At 42.3% G+C, this 22,289-nt stretch overlaps 2 protein-coding genes across 4 annotated transcripts in view; one reads left to right on the top strand and one right to left on the bottom strand.

Moving 5' to 3' along the window:
- Positions 1-12,523, top strand: part of LOC115159283 (serine/threonine-protein phosphatase 2B catalytic subunit gamma isoform) — a 39,831-nt gene extending 27,308 nt beyond the window's left edge. The window contains exons 10-13 of one of the 3 annotated variants that reach the window (XM_029708854.1): positions 3,564-3,648; positions 4,978-5,075; positions 6,884-6,910; positions 10,961-12,523. In XM_029708854.1, coding sequence (XP_029564714.1) covers positions 3,564-3,648; positions 4,978-5,075; positions 6,884-6,910; positions 10,961-11,118 — 368 coding nt within the window. In that variant the 3' untranslated portion in view covers positions 11,119-12,523. Of the gene's footprint in view, positions 1-3,563; positions 3,649-4,977; positions 5,076-6,883; positions 6,911-10,951 lie in introns of all 3 variants that reach the window. The other 2 variants (XM_029708853.1, XM_029708855.1) reach the window with 2 other exon arrangements.
- An 82-nt stretch (positions 12,524-12,605) lies between these two features.
- On the bottom strand, positions 12,606-21,822 carry LOC115159284 (dematin). The gene is made up of 16 exons (XM_029708858.1): positions 21,656-21,822; positions 18,265-18,310; positions 18,041-18,118; positions 17,732-17,803; positions 17,544-17,624; positions 17,402-17,446; positions 17,033-17,129; positions 16,916-16,960; positions 16,679-16,813; positions 16,474-16,577; positions 16,142-16,262; positions 15,890-15,930; positions 15,759-15,804; positions 15,161-15,228; positions 14,943-15,023; positions 12,606-13,400 (listed from the first exon to the last, which is right to left on the bottom strand). The coding sequence occupies exons 2-16, from the start codon at positions 18,271-18,273 to the stop codon at positions 13,287-13,289; spliced, it is 1,137 nt and encodes a 378-aa protein (XP_029564718.1). The 5' UTR covers positions 18,274-18,310; positions 21,656-21,822; the 3' UTR covers positions 12,606-13,286.
- Positions 21,823-22,289: the final 467 nt, after the last annotated feature.

Here is a 22,289-nt window from a genome sequence, read left to right as displayed (position 1 = left end):
CCCTCACTAACTTTAAGCATCAGCTGTCAGAGCAGCTTACTGATCATTGCACCTGTACACAGCCCATCTGTAAATAGCCCACCCAACTACCTCATCCCCATATTATTTATTTTTTTGCTCCTTTGCAACCCAGTATCTCTACTTGCACATTCATCTTCTGCACATCTATCACTCCAGTGTTAATGCTAAACTGTCATTATTTTGCCTCTGGCCTATTTATTGCCTTACCTCCCTAATCTTACTACATTTGCACACACTATATATAGATGTTTCTATTGTGTTATTGACTGTACGTTTGTTTATTCCCATGTGTAACTCTGTGTTTGTGTCGCACTGCTTTGCTTTATCTTGGCCAGGTCGCAGTTGTAAATGAGAACTTGTTCTCAACTGGCCTACCTGGTGAAATAAAGGTGAAATAAAACATTCAAAAAAACATTGTTAAATGCGCTGTATTGACCATGCAGACTGAAAGCAAGTGTCTCGTGGTCGAGGAACAACAAATGTGCTCCTTTAGTGAGAGGGGGCGTGGCTATGTCTGTATTGAAAGAGGCAAGGGGAGAGAGAGAAGGCTCAACTAGCTAAGTAAACTATAAAAATGGATGTTACACACGGCGTATCACATTTAACAAACCAAACATTCAAATACTGTTATAGAAGGTAAAGTAAAAACCCAAACCGGTCCGTGCGTCGTAAAATACGGTATACCGTCCAGCCCTAGACAGGGTCCAGGAGCCAAGATGATTTGGATGGACTCCCGTCATTCCTATAGAGCATCTTCTGTTTCCAAAAGGTATCTATGAAAGTTATGACAACAGAACTACAGTATCATTTTGCTTTGCCACATTCTTTGCAGTATTACTTTAGTGCCTTGTTGCAAACGATGTTGCAAGCTTTCCTTTCCTTCTTTTCACTGTCAATTAGGTTAGTGTTGTGGAGTAACTACAATGTTGTTGATCCATCCTCCGTTTTCTCATAGCGCAGCCGTTAATTCTGTCTTAAATTCACTATTGGCCTCATGGTGAAATCCCTGAGCGGATTTCTCTCCGGCAACAGAGTTAGGAAGGACGCCTGTATCTTTGTAGTGACTACAGTTGAAGTCGGAAGTTTACATACACCTTAGCTAAATATATTTACACTCAGTTTTTGACAATTCCTGACATTTAATCCTAGTAAAAAATTCCCTGTCTTAGGTCACTTAGGATCACCACTTTATTTTAAGAATGTGAAATGTCCAAATAATAGTAGACCGTGATTTATTTCAGCTTTTATTTCTTTCATCACATTCCCAGTGGGTCAGATGTTTACATAGATTTAATTCGTTTTCGGTAGCATTGCCTTTTAAATTGTTTAACTTGGGTCAACCGTTTTGGGTAGCCTTCCACAAGCTTCCCACAATAAGTTGGGTGAATTTTGGCCCATTCCTCCAGACAGAGCTGGTGTAACTGAGTCAGGTTTGTAGGCCGCCTTGCGTGCACACGCTTTTTCAGTTCTGACCACAAATTTTCTATAGATTTGAGGTCAGGGCTTTGTGATGGCCACTCCAATACCTTGACTTTGTTGTCCTTAAGCCATTTTGCCACAACTTTGGAAGTATGCTTAGGATCATTGTCCATTTGGAAGACCCATTTGTGACCAAGCTTTAACTTCCTGACTGATGTCTTGAGATGTTGCTTCAATATATCCACATAATGTTCCTTCCTCATGGTGCCATCTATTTTGTGAAGTGCACCAATCCCTCCTGCAGCAAAGCACCCCCACAACATGATGCTGCCACCCCCATGCTTCACGTTTGGATAGTGTTCTTCGGCTTGCAAGCCTCCCCCTTTTTCCTCCAAACATAACAAAGGTCATTATGGCCAAAAAGTTATATTTTTGTTTCATCAGAGGACATTTCTCCAAAAAGTACGATCTTTGTCCTCATGTGCAGTTGCAAACTCGTAGTCTAGCTTTTTTTATGGCGTTTTTTGAGCAGTGGCTTCTTCCTTGCTGAGTGGCCTTTCAGGTTATGTCGATATAGGACTCGTTTTACTGTGGATATAGATACTTTTGTACCTGTTTCCTCCAGCATCTTCACAAGGTCCTTTTGCTGTTGTTCTGGGATTGATTTGCACTTTTCGCACCAAAGTACGTTCATCTCTAGGAGACAGAACACGTCTCCTTCCTGAGCGGTATGACGGCTGCGTGGTCCCATGGTGTTTATACTTGCGTACTATTGTTTGTACAGATGAACGTGGTACCTTCAGGCATTTAGAAATTGCTCCCATGGATGAACCAGACTTGTGGAGGTCTACAATTGTTTTTCTGAGGTCTTGGCTGATATCATTTGATTTTCCCATGATGTCAAGCAAAGAGGCACTGAGTTTGAAGGTAGGCCTTGAAATACATCCACAGGTACACCTCCAATTGACTCAAATTATGTCCAGTTAGCCTATCAGAAGCTTCTAAAGCCATGACATCGTTTTCTGGAATTTTCCAAGCTGTTTAAAGGCACAGTCAACTTAGTGTATGTAAACTTCTGACCCACTGGAATTGTGATACTGGGACGATCAGGCTTTGGCAAACCTCCCTGGTCTTTGTGGTTGAATCTGTGTTTGAAATTCACAGCTCGATTGAAGGACCTTACAGTTAACTGTATGTGTGGGGTACAGAGATGGGGTAGTCATTCAAAAATAATGTTAAACATTATTATTGCACACAGAGTGAGTCCATGTATCTTATTATGTAACTTGTTAATCACATTTTGTATTCCTGAACTTATTTAGGCTTGCCACAACAAAGGGGTTGAATACTTATTGACTCAAGACATTTTAGCTTGTCATTTTTTATTAATTTGTAAACATTTTGAAAAACAATTATACTTTCACATTATGGGGTATTGTGTGTAGGCCAGTGACAAAACATAATGTAATCCATTTTAAATTCAGACTGTAACAACAACAACAATGTGGAAAAAGTCATGTTTATACTTTCTGAAGGCACTGTAGGCTATCCAAAGTCAAACCAACTTTGCAACGATCGTACACCAGCCTGCTGAAGGTAATTGGCAAAATAATTTGGCTAACACTTCCCCCCTGCGAATGCACACATGAAATACCCAAGTCAAACCACACCCCGACACCAACTCACGTTTGAATTCAGTCATGGCCGCGAGCATTTCTTAATGAACCAAATGTAAAACGTGGCCAAATCAGGAAGGGCAGTGGCCCTATAAACACTATTCAGTCTTAAATATCTGTTGTTGCACAATACCTTATCAAAGCTTCTATTGATGCCACATGCCAGCTGAGTATCAGCTGAGCTGTGTGTGTGTTTGTGCGGGTGCACGCGTGTTCGACTTTAAAGGTGAGTCGAGACGGACTGATCTACATATCCCCTAGCATCATAAATAACTACTCAATAATATATATTTATAGATCAGTCGGTCACAATTTACCCATGAGTTTTGACACTCTCGAACACTGCCAGTGTGTGTCGTGATGTGCGTGTGACTATGAAGAGTAGTTTTAGTTTCACCAGTCCCTTACCTCCCCCCCCCTCCCCATTCCTCTCTCTGTCTCTCTCAGCTGGGACTTCTGCTGTGAGGAAGGAGGTGATCAGGAATAAGATCCGAGCGATCGGGAAGATGGCCCGCGTCTTTTCTGTACTCAGGTAAGTGTTTGTGTGTGTTTGTCTCTATACGGTTTTATCGATGACGTAATCAACCTCTGTAAATGTATTTTTTATTTTATTTAACCAGGAAGGACACATTGAGATTTGAAATCTCTTTTTCAAGAGCTTCCTGGCCAAGATAGGCAGCACCAAGTCATTACACAATTACAGACAGACAACATGAAAAACTACAAGTAATCTAGTAAAAACCATAGATTTCACAAGAGTATAACAAAATCATAAAACAGCAAATTAAAAACATTGACAGGTCAGGGAATCAGTCTCAAAATCCTTCATCAGTGATTTAAAAACACCAATCGGGACAAGTTCTTCCAGTTTAAAAGTATTTTGTAAGGCATTCCAAGACGAAGGCGCTGAGTACATAAAAGCCCTTTTACCAAATTCAGTTCGGATATTTGGAACAGTTAGCAGGATAAAGTCCTGCTAACGAAGAGAGTACCCACCACATTTCTGAACAATGAAAATGGCCAAATAAAATGGTAGTAAACCCAAAATGGCTTTGTAAATAAAAGTATACCAGTGACTGAGCCTACGAGTGACTAGAGAAGGCCAGCCAACCCTGGTATACAAAGTGCAGTGGTGCGTAAGGGTTTTTCAGTTTAAAATAAATCTCAAAGTGCCATGGTAAAGGGTGTCAATTGATCTCAAACCATGAGTGGTAGCATTCATATATAAAATATCCCTATAGTCTAGTAAAGGCATAAATGTAGCTGATACTAGCCTCCTGGCTTCAAAAGAAAAACAAATAAAATAAAATCCCAACTTCAGCTTCATTTTTTTGGAAGTTGTTGAATATACAATTTAAAAGAGAGGCCGTCATCAATTAAAATTCCAAGATATTTATATGAGGTTACAGTCTCAATCTCATTGCCCTGACCGGTAGTAATAGGTGAAAGGTTCAGAGATCTATTTCTTGCTTTAGAAAACACCATTAGTTTAGTTTTGTCAGTATTGAGGATAAGCTTCAATTGACACAAGGTATGTTGAACAGTATAAAAAGCAGTTTGCAAGTTCTGGAAAGCTTTTGTGAGAGACGAGGCACAACCATAAATAACAGTATCATCTGCATAAAAGTGAAGTTGCACATCTTGCACATTTTTGTCTTAATTATTTATATAAATAGTGAACAAGAGGGGACCAAGTACAGAGCCCTGGGGCACACCATTACAGACAGTATTGATGAAAGACCTGCATACAGATTATATCTGGCCTTGGTTAGGTTCAGCTTTCAATCCAATCTTTGTACGGTGCCTCCCTTGTAACAACCATGCTTTTGAAATTGAAAATGGAATTTGTGTGTGTTGACAGAGAGGAGAATGAGAGTGTGTTACAGCTGAAGGGGCTGACCCCGACTGGGGCCTTGCCTGTAGGAGTTCTGTCTGGAGGACGGCAGACCCTGGAGAGCGGTATGTATACACACCTAAACCTACACACAAACATACACCTACACTCATACACTCTAACCTGAATTACTATGGCATCATGCTTTCTCTTTTGCCTGCACTCAAACCCACCAACAGACAAAACCTTCATCACACCCCCCCTCTCTCGTTCTCTCTGACTCATACACCCACACTACTAAATCACTCTCTCCCTCTAAATCACTCTCTCCCTCTATCTTTTAACCTCGATCAAGCTCTTAAACCAAAAACATTCCTGCACTCCTTCTGCACTAACCACTGTGACTGGGACAATCATGTGTAAATCCTAGTACTCCTGTGTCGGGGTTGAGAGGGCAGGGGGAGGTTGGGGATGTAGTTGAATGATCATTGACTGACTGGATTGATAACAAGTCACTGACTATAGATGTTTACCACTCTCTAAATGCATTGATAACATACACTGCATGGCCAGTATGTGGACACCTGCTCGTCAAATATCTCATTCCATAATCATGGGGATTCATATGGAGTTGGTCCCCCTTTTGCTGCTATAACAGCCTCCACTCTTCTGAAAGGCTTTCCACTAGATGTTGGAACATTGCTGCAGAGACTTGCTTCCATTCAGCCACGAGCATTAGTGAGGTCGGACACTGATGTTGGGCGATTAGGACTGACTCGCAGTCTGCGTTCCAATTCATCCCAAAGGTGTTTGATGGGGTTGAGGTCGGGGCTCTGTGCAACCCAGTCAAGTTCTTCCACACCGATCTCGACAAACTATTTCTGTATGGACCTCGCTTTGTGCTCGGGGGCATTGTCATGCTGAAACAGGAAAGGGCCTTCCACTAACTGTTGCCACAAAGTTGGAAGCACAGAATTGTCTAGAATGTCATTGTATGCTGTAGCATTAAGATTTCCCTTCACTGGAAGTAAGGGGCCTAGCCTGAACCATGATAAACAGCCCCAGACTATTAGTCCTCCTCCACCAACCTTTACAGTTGGCACTATGTATCGGGGCTGGTAGCGTTCTCCTGGCATCCGCTAAACCCAGATTAGTCCGTCGGACTTCCAGATGGTGAAGTGTGATTCATCACTCCAGAGAACGTGTTTCACTGCTCCAGAGTCCAATGGCAGCAAGGTTTACAAAACTCCAGCCGATACTTGGCATTGCGCATGGTGATCTTAGCTTTGTGTGCAGCTGCTCGGCCAAGGAACCCATTTCATGAAGCTCCCGACGAACAGTTGTTGTGCTGATGTTGCTTCCAGAGGCCGTTTGGAAGTTGGTAGTGTGTTTCAACCGAGGACAAGATGATTTTTACACGCTTCAGCACTCGGTGGTCCCGCTCTGTGCGCTTGTGTCGCCTACCACTTTGCGTCTGAGCCGTTGTTGCTCCTAGACGTTTCTACTTTACAATAAAGCACTTACAGTTGACGAGGGCAGAAATTTGACAAACTGATTTGTTGGAAAGGTGGCATCCTATGACGGTGCCACGTTGAAAGTCACAAAGCTCTTCAGTACGGGCCATTCTCCTGCCAATGTTTGTCTATGGAGATTGCATGGCTGTGTTTGATTTTATACACCTGTCAGCAATGGGTGTGCCTGAACAGCCGAATCTACTAATTTGAAGGCGTGTCCACATACTTTTGGCCATGTAGTGTAACTCACTACAGATTATGTTTAACACTGAATGCATTGACAACATAATTCACTGACTATATATGATGTTTAACACTCTCTGAATGCATTGATTGCTCACTGATCTGGTTCTGTTGGTAATGTTAACACTCTCTCTCTGTATGTTTTGGGCATGGCTCTACTACTCACGCTTACACAGCTACCGTAGAGGCAGAAGAGGCACGAGGTACGCAAGTCATTTGTCATCTCTCTTTCTCTCTCTCCCCTCCTCCCTCCCCAAAGTTTGAGCTTATTGTTGTTTATGTACTTATTACCAAGTCTACCTTCAACCCATCAGAGACTAAGGGTGGGGGGTTCTACTAAGATATATGGAATTGATTATTTGATTTGAAATTTTAATACCCCTTGAAGTAACTCCCAAAAATATGTAAAACCATTTTTTTATTCATTATTATTTTGGGCCTTACTGCTATTAGCCTATACAAACACATTGAATAACAGATAGTTCCAGAAAAATATCAAAAGGAAGTTTGTTTTGAAGTGTCTCTCCTATATCGGAGCGATATTAGAAAGATCAGGAAGTGTTTTTAATTTTTTTGTTTTATATTTTTATGCATTAAATCGTCTCCATATATACTGTACTTGCATTCATTTTTTTCAACTGGTACCGGGGACCTTCAGACAAGTCTTGTTGAGGCCAGTGGGCATCCCCGGGCAAAACAACCGACATGTACATGTTTGTGAGAGTCACCTTTGCACAGAGGGGTCATATTAGTTTGTAGACCAAACGGTTCGGACCTTACAGACAGAAGTTGGCGGATCATCTGTACCAACTTCAGACGAGTCTCACACTTGTGGAGGTCGTAGAGCAAAATGGAGAACGCCATCGTGAGAGTCATCTTTCCATAATAGTTTGTAGGCCATTCGGACGCTACAGATTATTTTTTTTGAGAAGACCAATTTTCGGGATGTCTCATGGTCTGACAAACACTGCTCTAGCTCTGTCACCTTTCAGCGCAGATGCGGAAGTGCGACATCGGCAGATGCGGTGGATTGAGTTGCATCCATTTTCTTTTTTTGTTAACCTCTTACATCTAGATGTTCCGCTAGCGGAACACCGCTCCAATATCCAATGATAGGGCGTGGCGCGAATTACAAACTCCTCAAAAATCCCAAAACTTCAATTTTTCAAACATATGACTATTTTACACCATTTTAAAGACAAGACTATCCTTTATCTAACCACATTGTCCGATTTCAAAAAGGCTTTACAACGAAAGCAAAACATTAGATTATGTCAGGAGAGTACCCAGCCAGAAATAATCAGACACCCATTTTTCAAGCTAGCATATAATGTCACAAAACTCAAAACCACAGCTAAATGCAGCACTAACCTTTGATGATCTTCATCAGATGACACTCCTAGGACATTATGTTATACAATACATGCATGTTTTGTTCAATCAAGTTCATATTTATATCAAAAACCAGCTTTTTACATTAGCATGTGACGTTCAGAACTAGCATACCCACCGAAACTTCCGGTGAATTTACTAAATTACTCACGATAAACGTTCACAAAAAACAAAACAATTATTTTAAGAATTATAGATACAGAACTCCTTTATGCAATCGCTATGTCCAATTTTAAAATAGCTTTTCGGTAAAAGCACATTTTGCAATATTCTGAGTAGATAGCCTGGCCATCATGGCTAGCTATTTTGACACCCACCAAGTTTGGCACTCACCAAACTCAGATTTACTATAAGAAAAATTGGATTACCTTTGCTGTTCTTCGTCAGAATGCACTCCCAGGACTTCTACTTCAACAACAAATGTTGGTTTGGTTCCAAATAATCCATAGTTATATCCAAATAGCTGCGTTTGTTCTTGCGTTCAAGACACTATCCAAAGGGTAACGCGCCGGCGCGTATCGTGACAAACAATTTCAAAATATTCCATTATCGTAGTTCGAAGCATGTCAAACGCTGTTTAAAATAAATTTTTATGCGATTTTTCTCGTAAAATAGCGATAATATTCCGACCAGGCGATGTTGTTTTCGTTCAAAGACTGAAAATGTAAAATGGACTCTTCACGTGCGCGCCCGTTTCATTGTTCTCAGATCGACCACTATCCAAATGCGCTACTGTTTTTCAGCCAGGGACTGCAGAGTCATCATTCCCCGTTCTGGCACCTTCTGAGAGCCTATGGGAGTCTTAGAAAATGTCACGTTACAGCAGAGATCCTCTATTTTCCATAAAGAGGCTATAGAAGGTCAAGAAATGGACAGGGGCACTTCCTGTATGCAATCTTCTCAGGTTTTCGCCTGCCATATGAGTTCTGTTATACTCACAGACACCATTGAAACAGTTTTAGAAACTTTAGGGTGTTTTCTATCCAAATCAAACAATTATATGCATATTCTAGTTTCTGGGCAGGAGTAATAACCAGATTAAATCGGTACGTTTTTTTATCCGGCCGTGAAAATACTGCCCCCTATCCTAAACAGGTTAAACGTCTCTAGCTTATTTATTATGGTAATTTGATTTCCCCAGGGGCGCGGACATCAACCTTAGGGGGTTTACGGTATTTTTTGACAGAGTTAAGTGCAGTTTTGTGGACATAAAATGTTGCCCATTAGTCAGTATTGATCTACATAACCACGATGTAAACAGGGTTTCTCATAAGCGTATAGGAACATGCAGATTTTTTTTGTTAGCTTAACTAGCATCACAAAATATCTGGCTATTGACCTTAAAGTATCAGACTGTTTATGCCAGTTCGCGCCCATCCTCTCCCTCTGTCTCTACTCTTCACTCCCTCGTTCTCTCCCCTGCACTCCATTTCTTTTTCTCTCTCCTCCACCTGGTCTCAATCTCTCTCTCTCGTTTGTTTGCCCATGCTGCCTTGATGTTCTTGAAGTAAGTGTCTTACCTCTAACCACCAAGTCTAACAACTAAACCTCTCTAGTCTGAGAAAAAAGAAGAAACCTGCACACTGCTCTTTCTAGTATCACAGTGATACTAGTAGGAGCAGTGATACTAGTAGGAGCAGTGATACTAGTAGGAGCAGTGATACTAGTAGGAGCAGTGATACTAGTAGGAGCAGTGATACTAGCAGGAGCAGTTATACTAGTAGGAGCAGTGATACTAGCAGGAGCAGTGATACTAGCAGGAGCAGTTATACTAGTAGGAGCAGTGATACTAGCAGGAGCAGTTATACTAGTAGGAGCAGTGATACTAGTAGGAGCAGTTATACTAGCAGGAGCAGTGATACTAGCAGGAGCAGTGATACTAGCAGGAGCAGTGATACTAGCAGGAGCAGTGATACTAGCAGGAGCAGTGATACTAGCAGGAGCAGTGATACTAGCAAGAGCAGTGTGCAGGTTTCTTCTTTTTTCTCATGTTACCATGCACCTGCAACAAACAGATCAGATTGGCGAGTGCCATTTCAATAAAATATCAGACTACTACTTTACCATGTATTAGCGACTAAACATTACCATATTAAACTACTTTACCATGTATTAGCTACTAAACATTACCATATTAAACTACTTTACCATGTATTAGCGACTAAACATAACCATATTAGACTAGTTTACCATGTATTAGACTAAACATTACCATGTTAGACTATACTAGTTTACCATGTATTAGCGACTAAACATTACCATATTAAACTACTTTACCATGTATTAGCGACTAAACATAACCATATTAGACTAGTTTACCATGTATTAGACTAAACATTACCATGTTAGACTATACTAGTTTACCATGTATTAGCGACTAAACATTACCATATTAAACTACTTTACCATGTATTAGCGACTAAACATAACCATATTAGACTAGTTTACCATGTATTAGACTAAACATTACCATGTTAGACTATACTAGTTTACCATGTATTAGCGACCAAACATTACCATATTAGACTATACTAGTTTACCATGTATAATCAACCTAACATTACCATATTAGACTATACTAGTTTACCATGTATTAGTGACTAAATTACCATATTAAACTATACTAGTTTATCATGTATTAGCAACCTAACATTACCATATTAGACTATACTTATGACCACTACCTAGTACCTTCTAGACTAGAGCCTAATCCTTCCTCTTTACCCATATACCTCCCTTACCCAGCATCATAGCAAACCTAGAGTTGTATCCCCCTTACCCTCTTTATACCCTGCAACTGTGGTGTGTGTTGGGTTCCTGCACTGATGCTAAACTCTACATCTCTCCTCCAGCCATCCAAGGGTTCAACCCGCAGCATAAGATCCAGTCCTTTGAGGAGGCCCGAGGTCTGGACAGGGTCAATGAGAGGATGCCCCCCCGCCAAGATGCTCCTCCCCCTTCCAACAACCTTACAGCCAGCGCCCCACCCGACAAGAACGGGACCAACACACAGGCCTAGACACCTGGCCCACCTCCCTCACTCTGTCTCCCTCTGTTTTTCCCTCTTCTCCCTTTCTCTTGTGCCTTTCTCCCTCTCTCTGCTGTCCTCTCTCTTTTTTCACTCTCTCCCCTTCCCTCTTCTTCGTCTCCTCTTCTTTCTCTCCTCTCTTTTCTCCCTCTCTTCCTCTCCTTCTCTCCCTCTCTTCTCTCTGTGAGGGGCAGTAGGATGGGTCTTTCTTACTTGGCCTCCAGAGAATCAGTCCAACATCATGTTTATTTATTTCATCTAGAATGAATCTAATGTCATCAGTTTAAAAGTGGATCTGAACAAATGACACATGATGATTAAATCTACAGTGTACATTTCTATAAATGATACATAACGATTCAATATACAATGTACATTTCTATGTAGACTGGCCCTAGGCTGGGGCTTCACTGCCGTATTAAATAAAAGGCAAATCCATTTTGTAATTTTGAGTTGATATTTGGGATAATATTCAGAACACATTTTTATCTGTTACTACTTTGTGTGCTTGGCAAAGGAAGACCTGTGCTGTAACTCATATAAAGGTCTTTACTCATCTAAGATATAAAGTATCTAGGCTATGGTACCTAAAATATGAAGTACCTACGCTATGGTGCCTAAGATAAAGTTTAAAGTACATCTGCTGTGTCTGTTCGTGTCCCACCCAAAAAGAGCAAGCAAGAGCACTTGAATAAAAAAAAAAAAACGAGAAATCGATTGGAACCTCCATTGCATTAAATCCATCCTTTCTTATGCCAATGATAGTGTGACAGAGTATTGACATTTATATTATATGTACATTATAAATGTTCCCTTCTCTCAATGTGATTTTGACTTTGTTTTTATTATTTTTTTATTTTTACGAAAAGTAGAATTAGGCGTTATACCTAGCTCAGCCAGGGGGAGGGGTGAAGTAAAGATGAGTTGTCTCTTTTTGAAGATGTCAGTTGGTTATCAGTGGAGGAGTTGAAGATTGTGTATGTGTGTGAGAGAGAGAGCGAGATGTATGAGTGAAAGGTTTGTGTGTGGAGAGGATGGTGGTAGGTGGATGATGACTAAGTGGAGGCGAGTCGGTGAGACGAGTGGCTGTTTGGTGTGTGGGTTTTTGGATGGGGTGGAGGTATTGGGGGTTGTGGGGGGGCGTTAATAAAGAATGGTGTTGTGGAGGTGTACTGTATGTGAGGGGGTGGGAGAGGGGGGGCCGGGGCCTCATTTTGTTTCTGACTTCTGTTCCAGCTCCTCAACATATCTCACAGAATGTACAGAGATTGTTTAATCAAGGTTTTTCTTAATAGCTGAATAAAAAAAAATATATGTTTTTTTGTCAAGTACTTGTACTGCGAGGCCTCTGATTTCTGTAGATGTATCACTCCATTCAATAAAAACTGAAAAGGAACAATTATGTTAACTTGTAGAATTTGTTGAAAATATGTTTTATATATATACATTTAGCATTCTACAAAAAAAATAAACACAGCTTTATTTTATTCATATTTTATTCATTTTCTAAATTCAGCATATACACTGTAGGGTTGGGAGGTAGGGGTTATGGGTCTGGTCCTGGTTTCGATGTGGGATTGGAATGTTAGTAATTCCTGATGTTCCACAGGGATAAAAGATTGCTCTACTGTTTTGCGAGACTAAGAGATATAATCATATTCAAATAAATAATCTCAGTCAACCTCAATCTTGGGTAACACATTAACATGAATAAAGAACTAATACGTTACAGAAGACAAAGATCCCAATCGGTCAATCATAAATCACATTTACAAAATCTCTGATAATGTACAGGGATTTATCATGAAAATAATATTTCCAGTTTCTGAGTGTATTAAAAGCCGTAATATGTATTGTGTGTGTAGGCGGTTGCGTCTGTGTATGGGGGTAGGGAGGCAGTAGATACTAGGAGATTCTCATTGCATATGATAGGGATGGTTACGGTCAGGCTTGTCTCTGTACTGATGCTCTATAGTAAAGCTAGTGGCGACTAAAGAATACGACGGAACATACAGATAGAATATGTGTATGATATGATATAGGATAAGTTAGTATGTGATATGGGTAGTTAGGGAGTGATAGTTTGGTGTTGTGTGGTATTCTTCGTTAGGCAGTGCAGCGGTTCCTGTTTCCTGTCCGACGGATAAGGTCACTTCCTGCTAGAAAAGTTGAACGTTTTTCTTCAGATTATTTCGTTTCCATAGCGACAGGCGGTCGAACTCAGCAATGGGCATTCCGAACAGACGCTCAAAGTCCTCAGGAGAAAGGTGTCTCTGAGGAGAACACACAAACACTTAGTAACATACACACACAAACTAACACATTTCAGTAGTAACACATATGACATATGTACAGTTGAAGTCAGAAGTTTACATAGACCTTAGCCAAATACACTTAAACTCAGTTTTTGACAATTCCTGACATTTAATCCTAGTAAGAATTCCCTGTTTTACGTCAGTTAGGATCACCACTTTATTTTAAGAATGTTACATGTCAGAATAATAGTAGAGAGAATGATTTATTTCAGTTGGGTGAATTTTGGCCCATTCCTCCTGACAGAGCTGGTGTAACTGAGCCAGGTTTGTAAGCCTCCTGCTCGCACACGCTTTTTCAGTTCTGCCCACACATTTTCTATAGGATTGAGGTCAGGGCTTTGTGATGGCCACTCCAATACCTTGACTTTGTTGTCCTTAAGTCATTTTGCCACAACTTTGGAAGTATGCTTGGGGTCATTGTCCATTTGGAAGACCCATTTGCGATCAAGCTTTAACTTCCTGACTGATGTCTTGAGATGTTGCGTCAATATATCAAATATTTTCCTCCCTCATGATGCCATCTATTTTGTGAAGTGCACCAATCCCTCCTGCAGGAAAGCACCCCCACAACATGATGCTGCCACCCCAGTGCTTCACGGTTTGGATGGTGTTCTTCGGCTTGCAAGCTTCCCCCTTTTTCCTCCAAACATAACAATGGTCATTATGGCCAAACAGTTCTATTTTTGTTTCATCAGACCAGAGGACATTTCTCCAAAAAGTACGATCTTTGTCCCCATGTGCAGTTGCAAACTGTAGTCTGGCTTTTTTATGGCAGTTTTGGAGCAGTGGCTTCTTCCTTGCTGAGAGACCTTTCAGGTTATGTCGATATAGGACTCGTTTTACTGTGGATATAGATACTTTTGTACCTGTTTCCTCCAGCATCTTCACAAGGTCCTTTGCTGTTGTTCTGGGATTGATTTGCACTTTTTGCACCAAAGTACGTTCATCTCTAGGAGATAGAACGGTGTACTTCCTGAGCAGTATGACGGCTGCGTGGATCCATGGTGTTTTTACTTGCGTACTATTGTTTGTACAGATGAACGTGGTACCTTCAGGCATTTAGAAATTGCCCCTAAGAATGAACCAGACTTGTGGAGGTCTACAATTTTGTTCTGAGGTCTTGGCTGATTTCTTTTGATTTTCCCATGATGTCAAGCAACGAGTCACTGAGTTTGAAAGTAGGCCTTGAAATACATCCACAGGTACACCTATCAGAAGCTTCTAAAGCCATGACATTTTCTGTAATTTTCCAAGCTGTTTAAAGGCACAGTCAACTTAGTGCATGTAAACTTCTGACCCACTGGAATTGTGATACAGTGAATTATAAGTGAAATAATCTGTCTGTAAACAATTGTTGGAAAAATGACTTGTGTCATGCACAACTTGCCAAAACTATAGTTTGTAACAAGGAATTTGTGGAGTGGTTGAAAAACGAGTTTTAATGACTCCAACCTAAGTGTATGTAAACTTCCGACTTCAACTGTACATGCACACACAAACCTCCAGTCTGGTACGGTCCACGCCCGGCGGAAGCTTGCAGCGCCCTCTATGGGTGACTATGAGCATTTCATATGGGTAGATCTGAGGAGAAAACACAGTGCTGGCTGGGTCTCTTTTTTTTTTTTTTTACATGCAAGAAAGAATTTAGTATCTTAAAGAAATCTCACTGTGATTTTAGTGGGGTTTTGTCTGTGTGCATGGTGCGTGTTAGTGCTCACCGTCTGTTCCAGCATACTTGGCAGTGAGTTTCCTCTGTCCATCCTTTCCCGCGGTGCCTCGCCATTCTACACACACACACACACACACACACACACACACACACACACACACACACACACACACACACACACACACACACACACACACACACACACACACACACACACACACACACACACACACACACACACACACACACACACACACACACACACACACACACACACCGTTAGTGAAATTCAAAATGCACTATAGATAGATATGACTTCAACAGAGGGAAGAGGTCGCTTTGAAATCACGTCCGGGATTCAAACGGATCGTGCTTGTAGACAACGCAGACATCGGTTCAATTAGAAATTGCCTTTAAAGGTCAAGCATGCTATAACGCAGATCTAGCGCATATCGAAATGGATCTCGGCCTAACCTCTTACCTCTTCAGTTGCACAACACGACAGGGAGAGACAAGAAAAAGGAGAGATTGAAATAGTTATATTCATACATAAATATAGACTTAAATATATATATATTGGTGAACTTGCTTGTGTGGGCCCTACTTCACTACTACAAGTGCTTTTGTAACACATGCTAATAGCCTACCTGCTCTGCCCTGATCCCCCTCTATAGCGAACTCTGCTGACTGCATCTGCATAGAAGTAACACGCGTAAGTCATCACAAACAAACACACACACGTACACCTACTGCAACGCACGCACACACACACACTCACCCTGGTCAGACCTGAGCGGGAGGAGGACTTCAAGGAGGAACCTGTAGTAATCAGAGCAACCAATCAGAATCAGGTTCTTACACACACGCACACACACACACACACACACACACACACACACACACACACACACACACACACACACACACACACACACACACACACACACACACACACACACACACACACACACACACACACACACACACACACACACACACACACACACACACACACAGGACTGTAACTTACTGGTGTGCATGTGCGTTCTGTCTGGCAGTGACTGAGTCTTCCTGCGTCCAATGCCAAGTAGAGCCTTCTCCTTTTCCTCCTTCTCCTCCTTCAGGATCAGCCTGCCCAGGTTAGACTTGATCTGGCACACCCACGTCACACACACACAAGCAAACACGTGCATGCAGACATACACACCATCAATCAATACATATTGACTAGTGAAGACGGTTACACTTCCTATGATAATATGTTTTGCATTACAATGCATTATACATAGCTGAAAAGGCGTTATGAAAGCACTTATATAACATGACGAACATGACGAAGACGGTCTCCGTGGGATGGGTTACCTTGTGGAGCTCCTGCTCCTGCAGTGTCTTGGCATCATCAGTCAGGTCTTCAAATTCATCCTTCCCCTCTTCCTCTTCCTCCTTCTTCCTCCTCCACTCGATCTCTGTGGCAACAACAGGAGTGATTAGACCACACACTACCAGTACCTCTCCAATCACACTCGCGCGTGTGCGTGCGGGCGGCGTGCGTGCGTGTGCGTGTTACCCATAGTAGCCAGTGAAGGAGGACAGGGCCAGTACTCTGTCTCTATCTTTGAGGGCAGATTGGGGTCTGGTTTCTGAGCTGCTGGGAACATAGACGACTGGATGATGCTGGCCATCACGTGCTGCTTGCTGACCTCTACAGACAGGCAGAGAAAGAATTAGACACACAAAGACACACACACACACACACACTCTTAGAATTGTCAGACACACACAAACACAAACAAATATACTGTACCCTGTTTAAAATTAGGCAACTTCTTGTAGATGTTTGCACCATTATCTAAAATAAAACACAGAATTAGAAAAGTAGATGTGTGTCTGTTTGTGTGTGCAAGTGTGTGTTTGTGTGTACCTGGTGTGTGGAAATGTTGCTGTACAGGGGTGGCTGTCTTTCGGAGCTGCAATGTAGAGCCTCCTGGAGACCCTCCCCCCTCTCTATACTCCTTCAGCTGAGAGAAGAGAGAGAAAGAGAGAGATAGAGAGAGAGAAGAGAGAGAAAGAAAGAGATATGGAAAGAGATATGGAGAGAGAGAGAGAGAGAGAGAGAGAGAGAGAGAGAGAGAGAGAGAGAGAGAGAGAGAGAGAGAGAGAGAGTTACTACTGCTGGGTAACTGGATGAAAAGAAAGACCCACCCAACACAGAGAAATAAAGGGAGGAAGAAAGGGGGGAGAGAAGAAGGGGAGAGAAGGAGAGGGAGAGAGGGTTGCAGAAGTGTCTTACCTCAGGAGAGGGAGGAGGAGAGATGGAGGAAGGAGAGAGGGATCTCTGGAGAAGGAAGAGGAGAACACAGTCACATCCCACTCTCCTCCCTTTTTACACAGCCTTTATGAGTTACTTACTCTAACACGAAGTGTGTGTGTACCTCTCTACGGGGCGTACGCGGCGCGTCTAGCGGTGAGAAGGTGAGGTGGGGTTGGTAGGTCATCAAATCTGGTCTCTCCACCTACAGAATAGCACAGACAGCGTTGAATCACAAACACGCACGTACACATGCACTTATAAACCACACACACACCCCACAAAAACCATGTACACACACACAGACCCTACCTGTAAAATACTTTTATCTCTGGGCAGAGCAGCAAGATCCCTGTACTCCACCACTTCGTCATTCACACGGGCCTGGAGGAATAGCAAGAAAGTGGGTGTTGGTGCAGTGTGTGTGTGTGTGTGTGTGTGTGTGTGTGTGTGTGTGTGTGTGTGTGTGTGTGTGTGTGTGTGTGTGTGTGTGTGTGTGTGTGTGTGTGTGTGTGTGTGTGTGTGTGTGTGTGTGTGTGTGTGTGTGTGTGTGTGTGTGTGTGTGTGTGTGTGTGTGTGTGTGTGTGTGTGTGTGTGTGTGTGTCTCTCTCTCTCTCTTACCATGATGCTGGGTGAGCCAGGAGCACTTGGACCCCGCAAGGAGGAGGATATGCTGCCCGGGGCTGGCCGTCCCTCCACCTAGACACAGACATTATAAATCACACCTAACCCCTCCCTCCACCTACACAGAGGAAGACGTATGTGTGTGTGTGTGTGTGTGTGTGTGTGTGTGTGTGTGTGTGTGTGTGTGTGTGTGTGTGTGTGTGTGTGTGTGTGTGTGTTACCTTCTGCATGATGGTGAAAATCCCTCCTGTGGTTTAAACCAGATGGCTTTGAGAGAGAAAATAGAGGGAGGTTAGGAGAAGCGAAACAACTCAGTGATGTGGATAAGGACCAAGATTCATAAAGCCCTTCTTTCTGATGGAGGATATTGTTGCCACTGTGAACTGCATCCACAAGCTCCTCACAACAACATCCCACTCACACTGTCTCACACACACACCGCCCAAAACCACTGCCCTCAATAGTCACTCGACATAGTGTGTGACACACACACCCTCTGGCTGTACGTGATGAAAACAAAGATTCTCTTCAGTGGCGGTGCGTGGGTAAAATCAGCGGGGAAGTCTAGCCAGAAAACAAAAAGCCATATTACAACCTATGTGTTGTGATAATTGCGTTGTTTGCTCTATAACCTGTTAGTTCATATGCCTATCGACCGTGATATATAGGCCTAAAGGCCGAGACAATAAGAAGTCACCGTGGAATAAATTCAACCACACCTTTGTTTCATCACAAAACAGGAGAACAACTTCTGTCCACAAAGCACAACGAGATGCAACAATTCAAGTTGTTTCTGTCAATGACATATTGCTCTTGATGTAATGTGATAGGAGTGATGCCAAATCCAAAATGGCTTCCCTTGACAGCTCATTCAGTTTAGCTCAACGCTGATTGGCTGTTATTTTATACTGTTTTTATTAAGGGAGGCCAAATGCTCACTGGCTTCCCTTGCATTCAATGCTACCGACAGCAACAATGTCATACTCAGATAGATGGCCTACACATACAGAGACAGCGATGTTTCGCTCGCTCAGATGCTTTCTACGGTGAGATACATTCAGCCTCCTGCAAATTGAAGTAAAATTATGAAACACATAGAGAATCTTTTTTTTTCTTTTTTTTTTTCTCTGTCAATTTTTGTTTGTGCATGATGACTCCCTTGGCATGCTAAGTTAACATATGGAATTATTTTAAGATGGTCATACCAAGGATCATTTAGCTATTTTATTTTTTATTTTAAGACCCCTAAAGGTATAAAAAAAAATATGTACAAAAAATATTTGATGAAACACTGAATTTGGTTTTACTGCTATTAGCCCATAGAAACCTATTGAATAACAGATTCACTACATGGAACAACAGATAGTCTGGAAAAAAATGTAAAGGAAGTTTGTTGTGAAGTGTCTGTCCTATATCTGAGAGAAAAAAATAAAGATCAGGAAACAACATATATTTTTACACCTATTTAACCCTTTATTTTAGGCACTTAACTACTTCCATTCATTTTTTCAACTTGTACCGGGGTATCTTCAGACGAGACATGTGAGGCTTGTGTTTGTCCTCGAGCAAAACAACCAACATGTACGTCTTCGTGAGAGACTCCATAGACGGGGTCATAATATTTTGTAGGCCAAACCGGTCGACCCGCAGCAGACGTTTTCGTGAGAAGACCCATTTTCGGAATGTCTCATGATCTGACAAACACCGATGCAGCTCTGCCACCTTTCACCGCAGATACGGAAGGGCGACATCGGCGGATGCGGTGGATTGATGCATCTAATGCAACGAAATAGATATCTCTAATTTAAACCAACGGATTTTGATGGGGATTTTTGTATTATGCTACTTCGATTTGCACTGTGGATCGGACATTGGCTCTAGGGGTTAAAGAAAGAGATAAAGGTTGAGAGAGAGAGGGAGAGAGATGAGGGAGAGCGATTTAAGGAGGAGAGTGGGAGCAGAGGGATGAAATCCTCTGCTGAAGGATCTATTCTTCCTCTTACCCTCCTTTCCCATCCATCTCTTACTCCCCTTCCTCCCTTTCTCTCCCTCTCCCTGGCTAGGTTCTGGTTTGCCCCACCTTCTCTCCGAAGTGCACTTGTTTGTCAGATTTTTTAAACCAGTCCATTCCTTAAAGATTCAGGCACCAACCTCCATCCTTCCCCCTCCCCCTCTCCTGCCTCCTCCCGCTCTCTCTAACTGAACTGTTTATCAGTCCTGCCAGTCAGGCCGACGCCCAGCCAGCCATCACCACGGTTACACTCCCCACACTGGGGATCATCACTTTGGAGAGGCCACCTCTCTTTTTGCTTTCTCTCTCCCTCTGGCTTTCTATCTCCCTCTCCCTCTCCCTTTCTCTCTTCCCCTCTTTCTCTCCCAGTCCCTCCTTCCACCTTTCTCACACAGACAGACACACACACACATTGATACAGTGTGTAGACAGCAGTGTGGGGCAGCTCTGAGCTCTCTGCCAACTGTGTGAGCAGATTAATATTGATCTATTGGGATCTGTCCTGGGATCTGTTGCTCTGAGAGTGGATCCGGCTTAGGAGATCTATAGGGAGCAGGCAGTCCACAGACGCTACAGTAAAATATAGATGGGGTCTAGTCTATAGGGTAATAGAAGAGCTAATAGCTCCACCTTGCCCTCTTATAGGCATGTTAGATTGTTTTTGTAACATTGCTTATACCTATCCAATCTGTTCAGATCTATAGGGGGTTAAGGGTTGTTTGTTTGTGGACAGTGCCCTTGAGGACAGACTCAAGTTCCCAACTCTGCTCACAGAGGAATTTCCTTTAGAACCACATCCTGCATGGCCACTGCCCAAAACAACACACACTTTCTCCTCTCTCTCTTTCTCTCTCTGTCTGTCACAATTCCATGGGCTTTATTGGCATGGGAAAAATATATTTCAATTGCCAAAGCAAGTGAAATAGATAATAAACAAAAGTGAAATAAACAATCAGAAATGAACAGTAAACTCTCTCTCCCTCTCTCTCACACACACACACACACACACACACACACACACACACGCACAAACCCACACAAGGTCTAATTAGGCACAGTCAGATGGCTGGCCTGGTTTGAACGCGTAGTGCTCGCAATAGAGGGGCCGTGTAAACATGCGCAGCATGCATCATCACCGAGTGGGCTGGCTGGTGCCCTTGTCTGATTAAAGATACCGTTTGGAGTTGCTTTCAAGGAGTCATATTTGCTATGATAAAGATGTATAACAATATAGCCTCAAAATAGATAACGGACCAGATGAACATAGGCTGCTATAACCTAAATGAGCCTATTAGTAATACATCACGTAAGCCTATCATATTATAGGCTCTCTATCCAATAAGACTATAATAATCACGTCATACGGCTTTCCGTCGATAAATGCGCACGAGGGGGAATGAGACAAAGAGCTGGCCGTAGCAAAACAATATGCTTGAATTATTTACATGAAATGTGCTTATCAGCCCCTATGATAATAGGATATAGGTCATTATTTATCCTTCCAGGACGCCCTCGGGCCAATAGCCCTAGATGATTTTCAAATGCAATGTTTTTTTTAAACGTGCCTAATAATACAATTAAATCAAATAATCCGATTTTACCTGCCAATCAAACCGATCGATCCGCCGTCATCAACAAAATAACACCAACTATAATGATGGGAACAGATCAAGCATGCCAGAATCCCATCAGTCGCGTGCCATGGGCGAGAGGCTTTCGGTTTAACGGCGCTCCTAGACACGGATGACGGTGGAGGAAGGGAGGATGTACGCGTGCGTGAGTGCGTGTTTTAAAACGGGGCTTGGGCTGCAAAGAGACAGCCCCTGGGCTGTATCTCAATCTAGTAGCTTCCTCCTCTCCTCTCTTCTTCTATTCTCTAGTCTTCCATCATCCCCTCCCAACCAGTGGCGGTTGGTGTCATTTCAGATGAGGGAGGATGATTCTGTTTTTTTATGAGCATGGCCTTATTTCTATTACATTATATTAGATGACTGTCATTCATATTCCATTAACCCAGCTCAATGTAACATCAACCGGTTTAGTCTACTACATGATACTCAAATGTACCCTGTACCCATCATGAGGTTTCTACAACCGAGCCTATGAATGTAAGTTTACAACATAGAGAATTTTGAGTACTCAAGGTGACAGACAGTGACACATTCAATACCGCCTTGCACACTCTTGTCTGCATCTAGCTGATCTAGACAGTAATCATTAGTTCAACAGTTGCAA

Source organism: Salmo trutta, chromosome 23 (genome assembly GCF_901001165.1).
Source record: "Salmo trutta chromosome 23, fSalTru1.1, whole genome shotgun sequence".
NCBI classification, from domain to species: domain Eukaryota; kingdom Metazoa; phylum Chordata; class Actinopteri; order Salmoniformes; family Salmonidae; genus Salmo; species Salmo trutta.
The sequence above is the reverse complement of the archived record's forward strand: the minus strand, read 5'-3'. Positions and strand labels throughout refer to the sequence as shown.

Excerpts from the sequence above, each read along its gene's own strand:
- LOC115159284 (XM_029708858.1), bottom strand. Across the intron at positions 16,961-17,032 it reads GCAACATTTCCACACACCAG|ATAATGGTGCAAACATCTAC; the intron begins GTACACACAAAC and ends GTTTTATTTTAG. Across the intron at positions 15,024-15,160 it reads CAAGTATGCTGGAACAGACG|ATCTACCCATATGAAATGCT; the intron begins GTGAGCACTAAC and ends TTTTCTCCTCAG.